Consider the following 14,583-nt stretch of genomic DNA (forward strand, 5'->3'; position numbering starts at 1 on the left):
AAAACTTTTGACAATGTTGACTGGAATACTCTCTTTCAAATTCTGAAGGTGGCAGGGGTAAATTACAGAGAGCGAAAGGCTATTTACAATTTGTACAGAAACCAGATGGCAGTTATAAGAATTGAGGGACATGAAAGGGAAGCAGTGGTTGGGAAGGGAGTGTGCCAGGGTTGTAGCCTCTCTCCGATGCTATTCAATCTGTATATACAGCAAGCAGTAAAGGAAACGAAAGAAAAGTTCGGAGTAGGGATTAAAATCCATGGAGAAGAAATAAAAGCTTTGAGGTTCGCCGATGACATTGTAATTCTGTCAGAGACAGCAAAAGACTTGGAACAGCAGTTGAACGGAATGGACAGTGTCTTGAAAGGAGGGTATAAGATGAACATCAACAAAAGCAAAACAAGGATAATGGAATGTAGTCGAATTAAGTCGGGTGATGCTGAGGGAATTAGATTAGGAAATGAGACACTTAAAGTAGTAAAGCAGTTTTGCTATTTGGGGAGCAAAGTAACTGATGATGGTCGAAGTAGAGAGGATATAAAATGTAGACTGGCAATGGCAAGGAAAGCGTTTCTGAAGAAGAGAAATTTGTTAACATCGAGTATAGATTTAAGTGTCAGGAAGTCGTTTCTGAAAGTATTTGTATGGAGTGTAGCCATGTATGGAAGTGAAACATGGACAATAAATAGTTTAGACAAGAAGAGAATAGAAGCTTTTGATATATGGTGCTACAGAAGAATGCTGAAGATTAGATGGGTAGATCACATTACTAATGAGGAGGTGTTGAATAGAATTGGGGAGAAGAGAAGCCTGTGGCACAATTTGACTAGAAGAAGGGATCGGTTGGTAGGACATATTTTGAGGCGTCAAGGGATCATCAATTTAGCAATGAAGGGCAACATGGAGGGTAAAAATCGTAGAGGGAGACCAAGAGATGAATACACTAAGCAGATACAGAAGGATGTAGGCTGCAGTAGGTACTGGGAGATGAAGAGGCTTGCACGGGATAGAGTAGCATGGAGAGCTGCATCAAACCAGTCTCAGGACTGAAGACCACAACAACACCATTATTTAATTATGTATTGAAAGAAGAGTAACTGTAAGGCCTTTGAAGTTTACTTAGGTAATTGTCTTAAAATTGATCTCCCTGTCTTCTTCTCAGAGGTATGATGGTCTCTCATAGTTTGTATACGAAGAAATGTCCTAGTTCCATGTCTACCGACTAGGTGGCTTACTATCCACTAAATAAAACGGTTGAATCTTGTGTATTCATATATTCCTGGAGGATTGGCTCACAAAATATGTCTCACAAAATGTTCCTCAAGGCTGTTGTGTCAACCACTAAGTATGACTACTTTTTACAACTGTCTTTCCAGCGCTTCCACCAAGCGCGAACAGTGACTCTGTTGTACATAGAATTTAGACATTTCGAAGATATTTTAAATTTTTTCACACAAATGGACGTTTAACTACCCTGAGAGTTGCTGTCAATATTTACGCAAATGATTTCAAGAAGCTAATATTTAAGTTAACTTTGCCGGCCGGAGAGGCCGAGCGGTTCTAGGCGCTATAATCTGGAACCCCATGACTGCTACGCTCGCGGGTTCGAATCTTGCCTCTGGCATGGCTGTGTGTGATGTCCTTAGGTTAGTTAGGTTTAAGTAGTTCTGTTATATTGGACTGATGACCTCAGAAGTTAAGTCCCGTAGTGCTCAGAGCAATTTGAACCATTTGTTTAAAGTTAATTTTAGTCATTCAGATGTTAATGCATATTCAATGAAATTGTAACTGGAGTTCAATAAGTAACTATGCAGTTCATAACTTTATATATTAAAGTCATGGATGTCATAAGAGATGCTGGAAGTGATCCCACACAACTTGAAGACACAGTTGCACACGTTTCTGCATGTTGTTGAAGACGTCGTGCAGAACATCGGGAGTGATGTTCCGAATGTGATTTGTCAGTGCAGCTTGAAGTTCTTGTATGGTGTGCGGATTGCCATCACAGGCCTTTCCCTTCAACGTACCCATCCGTTGGAGCCACGTCGAAGGAACGTGGAGGCTAGACTCCTCGAGATATGATGCGGTCAACGAAGATGTCCTTTGAAAAGTTCATCACCTTGTGGGCGGTATGTGCTGCCGTACCATCTTGTTGGAGCCAGTCCTCATTCAATTCACCTAGGAAGGGCTCCAGAATACAAGTGCAGTACCGCTCTGCATTTATGGTGTCCTGAAACGAGATCGGCCCAATGATGCGTTTACGAGTTACGGCGCACCTAACACCAACCTTTTGATCATGCAGTGATGACACCTTAAATTCATGCGGATTCTCCGTCGCCCATTCTGGCTATTCACGTTATCAGAGAGATGTTACCATGCCTCAACCGTGAAAAACGTTTTGCCAAGAATTCCCCACCATTGTCCTGCAGGAGGGACAGAAACCAGCTGCAAAAGTTGACACGCGCCGGGTTATCTGTATCTCTTATTTCATGCACGACCGACATTTTGTACGGATACACGGACAGTGACTTCCGGAGAATCTTGTGAGTGGAACCCACGGACACGTGGGCCTGCTGAGGTAGTCACATAACCGATTTCTTTAGTCTTTGCAGCATCATGTCCTGCACCTCCGCCACCTTTTCTTCGGATGTGGAAGCGGATGGCCTTCCAGATTTTGGAGCATTATGAACGCTTCGGGTCTTTCGAAACTTGATAATGAGATTCCGTACAACATTGTGGTTAGGCAGCTTCACTCACGAGGACTTTGCAGCAAATGCAGCTTCTACTGCTGTGGTAAGCTTGTCTCCATTGCGGAACACATGCTATACAAAAAACGTTCTTTGTTCAATCGTCAGCATGTAGACTTGGATCACAAAGATGTCACATAAGACGTTGGTCTTCAAACAAACCGGACCTGCGAACAAATACAAATATGTGGTCAAATATGGTTCAAATATGTTAAACAATGGAAAATATTGTATTAATAATTGACAATCACATTGTTGAAGACGTCGTGCAGAACATCGGGAGTGATGTTTCGAATGTGATTTGTCAGTGCAGCTTGAAGTTCTTGTATGGTGTGCGGATTGCCTTCACAGGCCTTTCCCTTCAACGTACCCATCCGTTGGAGACATGTCGGGTGAACGTGGAGGCTAGACTCCTCGAGATGTGATGCGGTCACCGAAGATGTCCTTTAAAAAGTTCACACCACCACATGTTACTGCACAGTTGCTGTCTGAACACACGGGTAGTTCAGAAGCTAAATAGTGCTCAATTTTTACAGAAATTTGCTGTTTACACCTGCGTGGAGAGATTGATACCTGCTGGTATCGCAGATTTCGTAATATGCATTAGGCTTGATTACGTCACAACAGGTACACTCGTCACTGGTTCGACAGCACAACGACAGCAGCACGCAGAGTCTCCGCGTCCTGCACTAACGTGGGTGCACCCCTGTGTGTGTCGCCAGGTGAACTCGTCGCTGACGCAGCGCCACAACGACAGCAACCGGCTGAGTCTGCGCGTCCGCCTGCAGCGGAGCAGCTTCACGGCGCGCGGCGAGCTCTCCCTGAAGTGCGTGGCCTTCCTGTCCTCCGTGTACCGCCGCGTCGCCGAGAGGGACATCGGCGCCACGCCGCAGCCCTACCCGCAGAAAGGTGAGCCAGCCGTCTGCCGCCCTCGCACGGGACGTCAAGGCGAACGTGAATGTGGTGCTGCTCGACGTTTGTGACATCACAGTTTAATGTTGCAGAACCTTCCCAAGCGTGAGAGGACCGGCCAGACTAATCATATCCTTGATCTGAGTAGAGGGCTTAGCCAGAGAAATGCGGACGTCAAGGCGAACGTCGATGTAGTGCTGCTCGAGGTTTGTGACGTTACCGTTTCACGTTGCAGAACCTTCCCAAGCGTGAGAGGATCAGATTCTTAGATATAAGCAGAACTTACGGGACGCAATATTGGGTGTCCCATGTAAGATCACTCAGCGCGTCTAAGGCTTCCATTCTGTCCATAGTTGACCGGTCTGGTGTGGCAGTTCAAGATAGCAAAATGAAACCCGGTGTTTTAAATTTTACGTTCAAGAAATCGTTCACACAGGAGACTCGAACAAGCACACCGTCATTTGACCGTCGGACAGTCTCCCGTAGGGATGATATACACTACCGGCCATTAAAATTGCTACACCACGAATATGACGTGCTACAGACACGAAATTTAACCGACAGGAAGAAGATGCTGTGATAGGCAAATGATTAGCTTTTCAGAGCATTCACACAATGTTGGCGCCGGTGGCGAAACCTACAACCCGCTGACATGAGGAAAGTTTCCAACCGATTTCTCATTCACAAAGAGCAGGTGACCGGCGTTGCCTGGTGAAACGTTGTTGTGATGCCTCGTGTAAGGAGGAGAAATGCGTACCATCACGTTTCCGACTTTGATAAAGGTCGGATTGTAGCCTATCGCGATTGCGGTTTATCGTATCGCCACATTGCTGCCCCCGTTGGTCCAGATCCAATGACTGTTAGCAGAATATGGAATCGGTGCGTTCAGGAGGGTAATACGGAACGCCGTGCTGGATCCCAACGGCCTCGTAGCACTAGCAGTCGAGATGACAGGCATCTTATCCGCATGGCTGTAACGGATCGTAGAGCCACGTCTCGATCCCCGAGTCAACAGACGGGGTCGTTTGAGAGACAACAACCATCTGCACGAACAGTTCGACGACATTTGCAGCAGCATGGACTATCAGCTCGGAGACCGTGGCTGCAGTTACCTTTGACGCTGCATCACAGACAGGAGCGCCTGCGATGGTGTACTCAACGACGAACCTGAGTGCACGAATGGCAAAACGTCATTTTTTAGGATGAATCCAGGTTCTGTTTACAGCATCATGATGGTCACATCCGTGTTTGGCGACATCTCGGTGGACGCACATTGGAAGCGTGTATTCGTCCTCGGCATTCTGGCGTATCACTCGGTGTGATCGTATGGGGTGCCATTGGTTACACGTCTCGGTCACCTCTTGTTCGCACTGACGGCACTTTGAACAGTGGATGTTACATTTCAGATGCGTTACGACCCGTGCCTCTACCCTAAATTCGATCCCTGCGAAACACAACATTTCAGCAGGATATTGCACGTCCGCATGTTGCAGGTCCTGTACGCGCCTTTGTGGATACAGAAAATGTTCGACTGCTGCCCTGGCCAGCACATTCTCCAGATCTCTCACCAACTGGAAACGTCTGGTCAATGGTGGCCTAGCAACGGGCTCGTCACAATACGCCAGCCACAACTCTTGATGAACTGTGGTATCGTGTTGAAGCTGCATGGGCAGCTGTACCTCTACATGACATCCGAGCTTTGTTTGACTAAATGCCGAGGCGTATCAAGGCCGTTATTACGGCCAGAGATGGTTGTTCTGGGTACTGATTTCTCAGGATCTATGCATCCAAATTGCGTGAAAATGTAATCACATGTCAGTTCTAGTATAATATATTTGTCCAATGAATACCCGTTTATCATCTGCATTTCTTCTTGGTGTAGCAAGTTTAATGGCCAGTAGTGTTTAATAAGCATCCTTGGCGTAGAGAGACAACTGACTGATCTGAAAAAAAAAAAAATAATCACCAGGTCTGAATGGAATCCCTACTCGGTTTTCAAAGAGAACTCTACAGCATTGGCCACTTACCTAGCTTGCATTTATCGTGAATCTCCTGTCGAGCACGAAGTCCCAAGCGATTGAAAAACGGCGCAGGTGACTACAGTACACTGGAATGGTAAAACAACGGACCACCACTCTTAAACTCTGTTTTCTGAAGAGTCGTTGAACATATTTTTAATTCGAATATAATAAACTTTCTTGAGACTGAGAAGTCTATGTCAGAGAATCAGTATGGTTTTAGACAGCATCGCTCGTGCGAAACTCAGCTTGCCCTTTTCTCACGATTTACTGCGAGCTATGGAAGGTCAGACCTCAAGAAGAATATAATAATTCGAATTCCAAAGAAAGCAGGTGTTGACAGATGTAAAAATTACTGAACTATCAGTTTAATAAGCTACGGCTGCAAAATACTGACACGAATTCTTTACAGACGAATGGAAAAACTGGTCGAAGCCGACCTCGGGGAAGATCAGTTTGGATTCCGTAGAAGTGTTGGAACACGTGAGGCGATACTGACCCAACGACTTATCTTAGAAAATAGATTATGATGTGGCAAACCTACGTTTCTAGCATTTGTAGACATAGAGAAAACTTTTGACAATGTTGACTGGAATACTCTCTTTCAAATTCTGAAGGTGGCAGGGGTAAAATACAGGGAGCGAATGGCTATTTACAATTTGTACAGAAACCAGATGGCAGTTATAAGAGTCGAGGGGCATGAAAGGGAAGCAGAGGTTGGGAAGGGAGTGAGACAGGGTTGTAGCTTATACCCGCTGTTATTCAATCTGTGTATTGAGCAAGCAGTATAGAAAACAAAAGAAAAATTCGGAATAGGAATTAAAATCCATAAAGAAGAAATAAAAACTTTAAGGTTCACCGATGAATTGTAATTCTGTCAGAGACAGCAAATCACTTGAAAGAGCAGTTGAACGGAATGGACAGTGTCATGAAAGGAGGGTGTAAGATGAACATCAACAATGGAGGATCATCAACAAATGGAGGATAATGGAATGTAGTCGAATTAAATCGCGTGATGCTGAGGGAATTAGATTATAAATGAGACGCTTAAAGTAGTAAAGGAGTTTTGCTATTTGGGGAGCAAAATAACTGATGATAGTCAAAGTAGAGGGGATGTAAAATGTGGACTGGCAATGGCAAGGAAAGCGTTTCTGAAGAAGAGGAATTTGTTAATATCGAATATAGATTTCAGTGTCAGGAAGTCGCTTCTGAATGTATTTGTATGGAGTGTAGCCACGTATGGAAGTGAAACGTGGACGATAAATAGTTTAGACAAGAAGAGAATAGAAGCTTTCGAAATGTGGTGCGACAGAAGAATGCTGAATATTAGCTGGGTAGATCACGTAAATGATGCGGTGTTGAATAGAATTGGGGAGAAGAGAAGCCTGTGGCACAATTTGACTAGAAGAAGGGATCGGTTGGTAGGACATATTTTGAGGCATCAAGGGATCATCAATTTAGCAATGAAGGGCAGCATGGAGGGTAAAAATCGTAGACGGAGACCAACAGAAGAATACACCAGATGCATAAGGATGTAGGTTGCAGTAGATACTGGGAGATGAAAAAGCTTGCACAGGATAGAGTAACATGGAGAGCTGCATCAAACCAGTCTCTCGACGGAAGACCACAACAAAACAACATGGATGAAGGGCAACAAGAAGTTGACATATATCTAGATTTCCGAAAAACATTTGACACGGTGCTCCATTGCACTCTGTTAACAGTTCACAGTTCACTTTTTAAGTAAGAGAAAGAGAATGTTATCCTCGACGCTGAGAGTTCATCAGAGACTAGCGTAAAGTTAGGAGTGCCGCAGGGAAGTGTGATAGGACCGCTGTTGTTCTCTATACGATTTGGCTGGCAGACAGAGAGAGTCCATTTAGTCAACCATAGTGCCAGTAGTGCTAGTGTTTGTTTTCAATACAGTCCAGAGACAGGTAGTGCTATTTTCATTGTTTTCTACAAGAAGTGGCTAGCAACCACAGGTTAGTTAACAATCAGCCGCCTTTAGTGAATTAGCAGTCTAGTTAAAAGTTGATTAACTCTCTACAGTAAATTGATTTCTTAGGATGGATAGGATGTGTGACTGCTGTGTACGGACGCAGGAGGAGCTGGCCACTGTTCGCGAACAACTGAGCGTGTTGATGGCCGCGGACAGCCGTCTTCAGGCTGCTGCCTCGGAGTGTAGCGGCAATTGGGAGTCTGGTGCGTCTCATGGTACACCCCAGGTGTTACATGCCACCCTCTCCACAAGGGGAGTGGCGGGTTCAGCGGCGTTCGCGGCGCACGAGGCGGAGGGTGAATGTGGAGGCTGGCCGTGTGGCATCGCCCGCTCTGTCTGTGAGTGGACATGTGGCCGCTCCTTCAGCAAGGTCCGAGCAGGCACACGGGGGGAGGGGTTTATTAGTTATTGGGATCTCTAACGTTAGGCGGGTGATGGAGCCCCTTAGGGAAATAGCGGAAAGGTCGGGGAAGAAGGCCAGTGTTCACTCTGTCTGCTTGCCGGAGGGTCTCTTCTGAGATGTGGAGGAGGCCCTAACGGCGGCGATAGAGAGCACTGGGAGCACCCGACTGCAAATTGTTGCTCATGTCGGCACCAATGACAACCGCCGTCTGGGTTCAGAGGTCATCCTCAGTTCCTACAGGCGGTTGGCGGAGTTGGTGAAGGCAGACAGCCTCGCTCGCGGGGTGGAATCAGAGCTAACTATTTGTAGTATCGTTCCCAGTACCGACTGCAGTCCTCTGGTTTGGAGCTGAGTGTAAGGCTTAAACCAGAGGCTCAGACGATTCTGCGGAGATCTGGGGTGCAAATATCTCCACCTCCGCTATCGGGTGGACAAATGTAGGGTCCCCCTGAATAAGTCAGGCGTGCACTACACGCCGGAAGCGGCTACAAGGGAAGCGGAGTACGTGTGGAGTGCACATGGGGGTTTTTCAGGTTAGAGAATTCCCTCCCTAGGCCCGACAAGACGCCTCCTGAGACGTGGCGAGGTAGGAGTAGGCAAAATGCAACAGGGAATAACAATATTAATGTGCTAATAGTAAACTGCAGGAGCGTCTATAGAAAGGTCCCAGAACTGCTCTCATTAATAAACGGTCACAACGCCCATATAGTACTAGGGACAGAAAGTTGGCTGAAACCAGACGTAAACAGTAATGAAATCCTAAACTCAGATTGGAATGTATACCGCAGAGACAGGCTGGACAGTGAAGGGGGAGGCGTGTTTATAGCGATAAGAAGTGCAATAGTATCGAAGGAAATTGACGGAGATCCGAAATGTGAAATAATTTGGGTGAAGGTCACGGTTAAAGCAGGCTCAGACATGGTAATGGGATGTCTCTATAGGCCCCCTGGCTCAGCAGCTGTTGTGGCTGAGCACCTGAAGGATAATTTGGAAAATATTTCGAGTAGATTTCCCCACCATGTTAATGTTCTGGATGGAGATTTTAATTTGCCGGATATAGACTGGGAGACTCAAACGTTATTAACGGATGGCAGGGACAAGGAATACAGTGAAATTTTTTAAGTGCTTTATCTGAAAACTACCTTGAGCAGTTAAACAGAGAACCGACTCGTGGCGATAACATATTAGACCTTCTGGTGACAAACAGACCCGAACTATTTGAAACAGTTAACGCAGAACAGGGAATCGGCGATCATAAAGCGGTTACTGCATCGATGATTTGAGCCGTAATTAGAAATATTAAAAAAGGTAGGAAGATTTATCTGTTTAGCAAAAGTGAGAAAAAGCAGATTACTGAGTACCTCACGGCTCCATACAAAAGTTTTGTCTCAAGTACAGACAGTGTTGGGGATCAATGGACAAAGTTCAAAACCATCGTACAATATGCGTTAGATGAGTATGTGCCAAGCTAGATCGTAAGAGATAGAAAAGAGCCACCGTGGTACAACAACCGAGTTAGAAAACTGCTGGGGAAGCAAAGGAAACTTCACAGCAAACATTAACATAGCCAAAGCCTTGCAGACAAACTAAAATTATGCGAAGCGTAATGTAGTGTCAGGAGGGCTATGCGAGAGGCGTTCAATGAATTCGAAAGTAAAGTTCCATGTACTGACATGGCAGAAAATCCTAAGAAATTTTGGTCTTATGTTAAAGCGGTAGGTGGATCAAAACAAAATGTCCAGACACTGTGTGACCAAAATGGTACTGAAACAGAGGATGACAGACTAAAGGCCGAAATACTAAATGTCTTTTTCCAAAGCTGTTTCACAGAGGAAGACTGTACTGTAGTTCCTTCTCTAGATTGTTGCACAGATGACAAAATGGTAGATATCGAAATAGACGACAGAGGGATAGAGAAACAATTAAAATCGCTCATAAGAGGAAAGGCCGCTGGACCTGATGCGATACCAGTTTAATTTTACACAGAGTACATAAAAGGAACTTGCCCTCCTTCTTGCAGCGGTGTACCGCAGGTCTCTAGAAGAGCGTAGCTTTCCAAAGGATTGGAGAAGGTCACAGGTCATCCCCGTTTTGACTGATGACCACAGCAGTTAAGTCCCATAGTGCTCAGAGCCATCATCCCCGTTTTCAAGAAGGGACGTCGAACAGATGTGCAGAACTATAACCTTTATCTCTAACGTCGATCAGTTGTAGAATTTTGGAACACGTATTACGTTCGAGTATAATGACTTTTATGGAGACTAGAAACCTGTTCTGTAGGAATCAGCATGGGTTTCGAAAAAGACGGTCGTGTGAAACGCAGCTCTCGGTATTCGTCCACGAGACTCAGAGGGCCATAGACACCGGTTCACAGGTGGATGCCGTGTTTCTTGACTTCCGCAAGGCGTTCGATACAGTTCCTCACAGTCGTTAAATGAACAAAGTAAGAGCATATGTACTATCAGACCAATTGTGTGATTGGATTGAAGAGTTCCTAGATAACAGAACGCAGCATGTCATTCTCAATGGAGAGAAGTCTTCCAGAGTAAGAGTGATTTCAGGTGTGCCGCTGGGAAGTGTCATAGGACCGTTGTTATTCACAATACACATAAATGACCTTGTGGATGACATCGGAAGTTCACTGAGGCTTTTTGCAGGTGTTGCTGTGGTGTATCGAGAGGTTGTAACAGTTGAAAATTGTACTGAAATGCAGGAGGTTCTGCAGCGAATTGACGCATGGTGCAGGGAATGGCAATTCAATCTCAATGAAGACAAGTGTAATGTGCTACGAATACATAGAAAGATAGATCCCTTATCATTTAGCTTCAAAATAGCAGGTCAGCAAATGGAAGAAGTTAACTCCATAAATTATCTGGGAGTACGCATTAGGAGTGATTTAAAATGGAATGATCATATAAAGTTGATCGTCGGTAAAGCAGATGCCAGACTGAGATTCATTGGAAGAATCCTAAGAAAATGCAATCCGAAAACAAAGGAAGTAGGTTACATTCCGCTTGTTCGCCCACTGCTTGAATACTGCTCAGCAGTGTGGGATCCGTACCAGATAGAGTTGATAGAAGAGATGGAGAAGATCCAACGGAGAGCAGCGCGCTTCGTTACAGGATCATTTAGTAATCGCGAAAGCATTACGGAGATGATAGATAAACTCCAATGGAAGACTCTGCAGGAGAGACGCTCAGTAGCTCGGTACGGGCTTTTGTTAAAGTTTGAGAACATACCTTCACCGAAGAGTCAAGCAGTATATTGCTCCCTCCTACGTATATCTCGCGAAGAGACCATGAGGGTAAAATCAGAGAGATTGGAGCCCACACAGAAGCATACGGACAATCCTTCTTTCCACGAACAATACGAGACTGGAATAGAAGGGAGAACCGATAGAGGTACTCAGGGTACCCTCCGCCACACACCGTCCGGTGGCTTGCGGAGTATGGATGTAGATGTAGTTGTAGGTGTACTAGTGTTCTGCTTGACACAGTCACGTCGTTTAAACATCTGGCCGTAACATTTCAAAGCGATATGAAGGGGATCGAGTATATGACAACTTTGCTAGGAAAGGCGAATGGTCGACTTTGGTTTATTGAGAGAATTTTACTAAAGGGTGGCTAACCTCGAAAGGAGACCGCGTACAGGACAGTGTAGCGACCTGTTCTGTAGGAGCCCCGGTGGTCCCGGTCGCAGACGGTGCACTGGATGGCCAAGCAGTGACCTCTCCAGTTGTCAGGATGCTAGGGAATGACAGTGCACGCGTCAGAAACGCCAAAGAAACATTATTAATTCATGACAACTTTTTTCCTGCCGGGTACAATGTGGCCCGCATAACACAGGCTGGCTGAGCTTGGTGATATCAATGACCTTCCCCGAGTCCTCGCTGACTCCTAGCGATGACACCAGCTTCGGGCCGCACAGTCTTGCTAGCACAGCGCCGCGTGCTGTTACGTAGTGGAGGAATGACCTTACTTCGTACTTCGGCCGCTCGTGGCTGGTGGCGCCCGGCTGGTCGGCAGGCTCGGCAGCGGGCAGCAGGCCGCTGCGCGTAGAGCCTCCGGGTTGGAGTCCCAGCGCTGCCGGCACGAGAAGCGTTCTCGTAGTGCGGAGTGTACTCTATCCCACCCTGTCTTCTTCCCTGCTCCTCCTGGTGGCTCGTCCTCGGTGAACTGGCAGAATGGGCTGCAGTCCCCCAGCGTCGTTGGCTCACCCAGTTGCAACGGCGGATGCACAGTTCCTAGGCCCCGCACGATCTCGACGACGGCTCGCTGATGTGGTCAGCATTGGCGGCGAGCGAGTCTGCCGCGATGTCTGCTAATCCTGGGTTGATGATTGACCGCGGCAGCAGAGAGGACCAGAGCTGGTACTGTCCCCTCACGTCTGCTGCTGGATGGGCTGCCCTTACTGCAACATCTCCTTAAGAAAGATTAACATGTCGATCACCGAGCTGAGCGCTACGCAGCGTACCAGTACTCATCTGACGGCAAGTCTAACTGCAAGTGCGAATGCCTTGTTGCTATCAAAGCTGGCGTATTTAAAGGAAGCACGAGCGACATCCTGACGTCATGCTCGTTTGTAATGAACACATTCGTTCCACTTATACTGCTGACTTATCTGTCGTACTCGCCCCTTAGGTGTTCTTGCGACAGAGTTACATTTTGTTACGACAGATTTACGCGAAGTTGTGAAATGCAGTACAGCTGACGCTATACCTCTGTCTTGAACTCTACACAAGTCTCCATCTAACACAAACCCGTGTGCTAATCAATTCTCTCTCGCCTGTTGTGTGTAACCCGGCCATTGCCCCTGTGTGACTACACGTTCCACACATGTGCAATCCACTTGCCTCTTCCCTAACCTACTGCCTCTGGCTCTTGGCATAGGCAACGATACTTTGACAATATTTCACGTTTCCAAGTCTTTACTATTCCCCCCCTTTACGAAAATTCGTCCCGAATTTTACAATTCTGGACTTACCGGTTGTGCACGCCGTACTTCCTTATACTCTATAGGTATCTTACAACTAATCCTTCAACACTGTCAAGCTTTTCTTATCCGCTAATAATCTATTTACACTTAATACTGGTTCCAATCTTATCATTGGTTATCTATTTATATTACGTTCCACTATTCCCGATCCACACCATAGGTATTTCATGTACGGTTGTTATTTCAGAACGAGGCATCTTTTTCCGTATACAAAAGTAAGTTGCACAAATAAACCCTAGAACTAAGATTATGCTAGTCGTTGACACACCAAATATAATTGTGTTTTGCTTACGTTTCTCCCGATATTGCTGCTCGTGCTGCAGTAGTTGATTAACTGAGATCTGCTCTTTTTCTGAGATAATCAGGCTATCTAAAGATTGTAGCAATGTGGGATCCAAGGACTCGTTAATAAACGTTAGGTTCTGGCGAGGCAATATGTGTGGTGGTTCCTCTGGATAATACAAGATAGACTGTGTCACGTTAATCATTGTTGTACCCATGAAAGTAGCTGGTAGGTGAAAATGAAATGGAAATGAAGTCCCATGCTTCTTTACAGAGCGTAGGGGATCGATGCGGGAGAACCGCACCGCTTTACTAGGCAAGGTCCAAGTGGAGGTGGTTTTCCATTGCCTTCCTCCGACCGTAATGGGAATGAATGATGATGATGAAGACGACACAACAACACTCAGTCATCTCGAGACTTCCCCACTATTTCACATCCAGTGCCATTAATCAATAACCCACTGCCCTGCAATTCTAGCTTTGATATATCTGTCAATCTACCATTTCTGTAACAAGTGGCAGCTACGGTCTCTAGCTCGAACACAGAGTAAATCCAATGTTCCCCAACTTTCTGAAATTTCGGTGACGGAAGTAACGCCTTCTTTTCGCATTCTAAGGTTCCCATATTCCCCAAGGAGAACTGCATCTCACATGAATGATTGTGGGTTGCCACCACCTTTGCTGGACAAATAAAAACACTTCCCCTGAAACAGTCTGTCAAATCTTCCGTAGACATTACTAAATGAGCACTCCTCCGTCTTGACACTAACAACACTTCCAGAGTTTGCACTTGCACCCACTTCCCAAGTGCATCCCATCTAATTTGATACGGGTGTACTGTATGACACTGGTACGGCGAATTGATACCGATCACTAGTATTTGCCCTTCTCTGTGTATACTCGCCTGATCCGTAATTACCCTCACTTTAGGTATGCGACAGAATAACGGTAAATTCCGCTTCCCCGGAGGCACGACATGACGCACTCCTTCCGAGAATTCCTTGTGCGCTTTCGACAACGCCTTCAGCATCTGATCTGGACCTAACAGAGTGGCACTCAATTGCTCATGCACTGCGTGATGCATAACTTCATATAACGCTGCCAATTCGACACGCGCGTCATCCACCCTGTCTGCTAATGCCCTCAATAAAGCTGCTACTTGTATTTTCCCGTCTATTCGTCTCAATCTCGCCTGTATAGCCTCTATATCCCCATTCAACACTC

At 46.0% G+C, this 14,583-nt stretch overlaps 1 protein-coding gene across 1 annotated transcript in view; it reads left to right on the forward strand.

Annotated features, from left to right (window-relative positions):
• LOC126416108 (uncharacterized) overlaps positions 1–14,583 on the forward strand; it is a 367,975-nt gene that overhangs the window by 310,808 nt on the left and 42,584 nt on the right. The window contains exon 5 of the mRNA XM_050083618.1: positions 3,470–3,656. Within this exon, the coding sequence (XP_049939575.1) occupies positions 3,470–3,656 (187 nt within the window). The remainder of the gene's footprint in view (positions 1–3,469; positions 3,657–14,583) is intronic.

The sequence above is a fragment of the Schistocerca serialis genome, chromosome 8, assembly GCF_023864345.2.
Source record: "Schistocerca serialis cubense isolate TAMUIC-IGC-003099 chromosome 8, iqSchSeri2.2, whole genome shotgun sequence".
Taxonomy (NCBI): Eukaryota; Metazoa; Arthropoda; class Insecta; order Orthoptera; family Acrididae; genus Schistocerca; species Schistocerca serialis.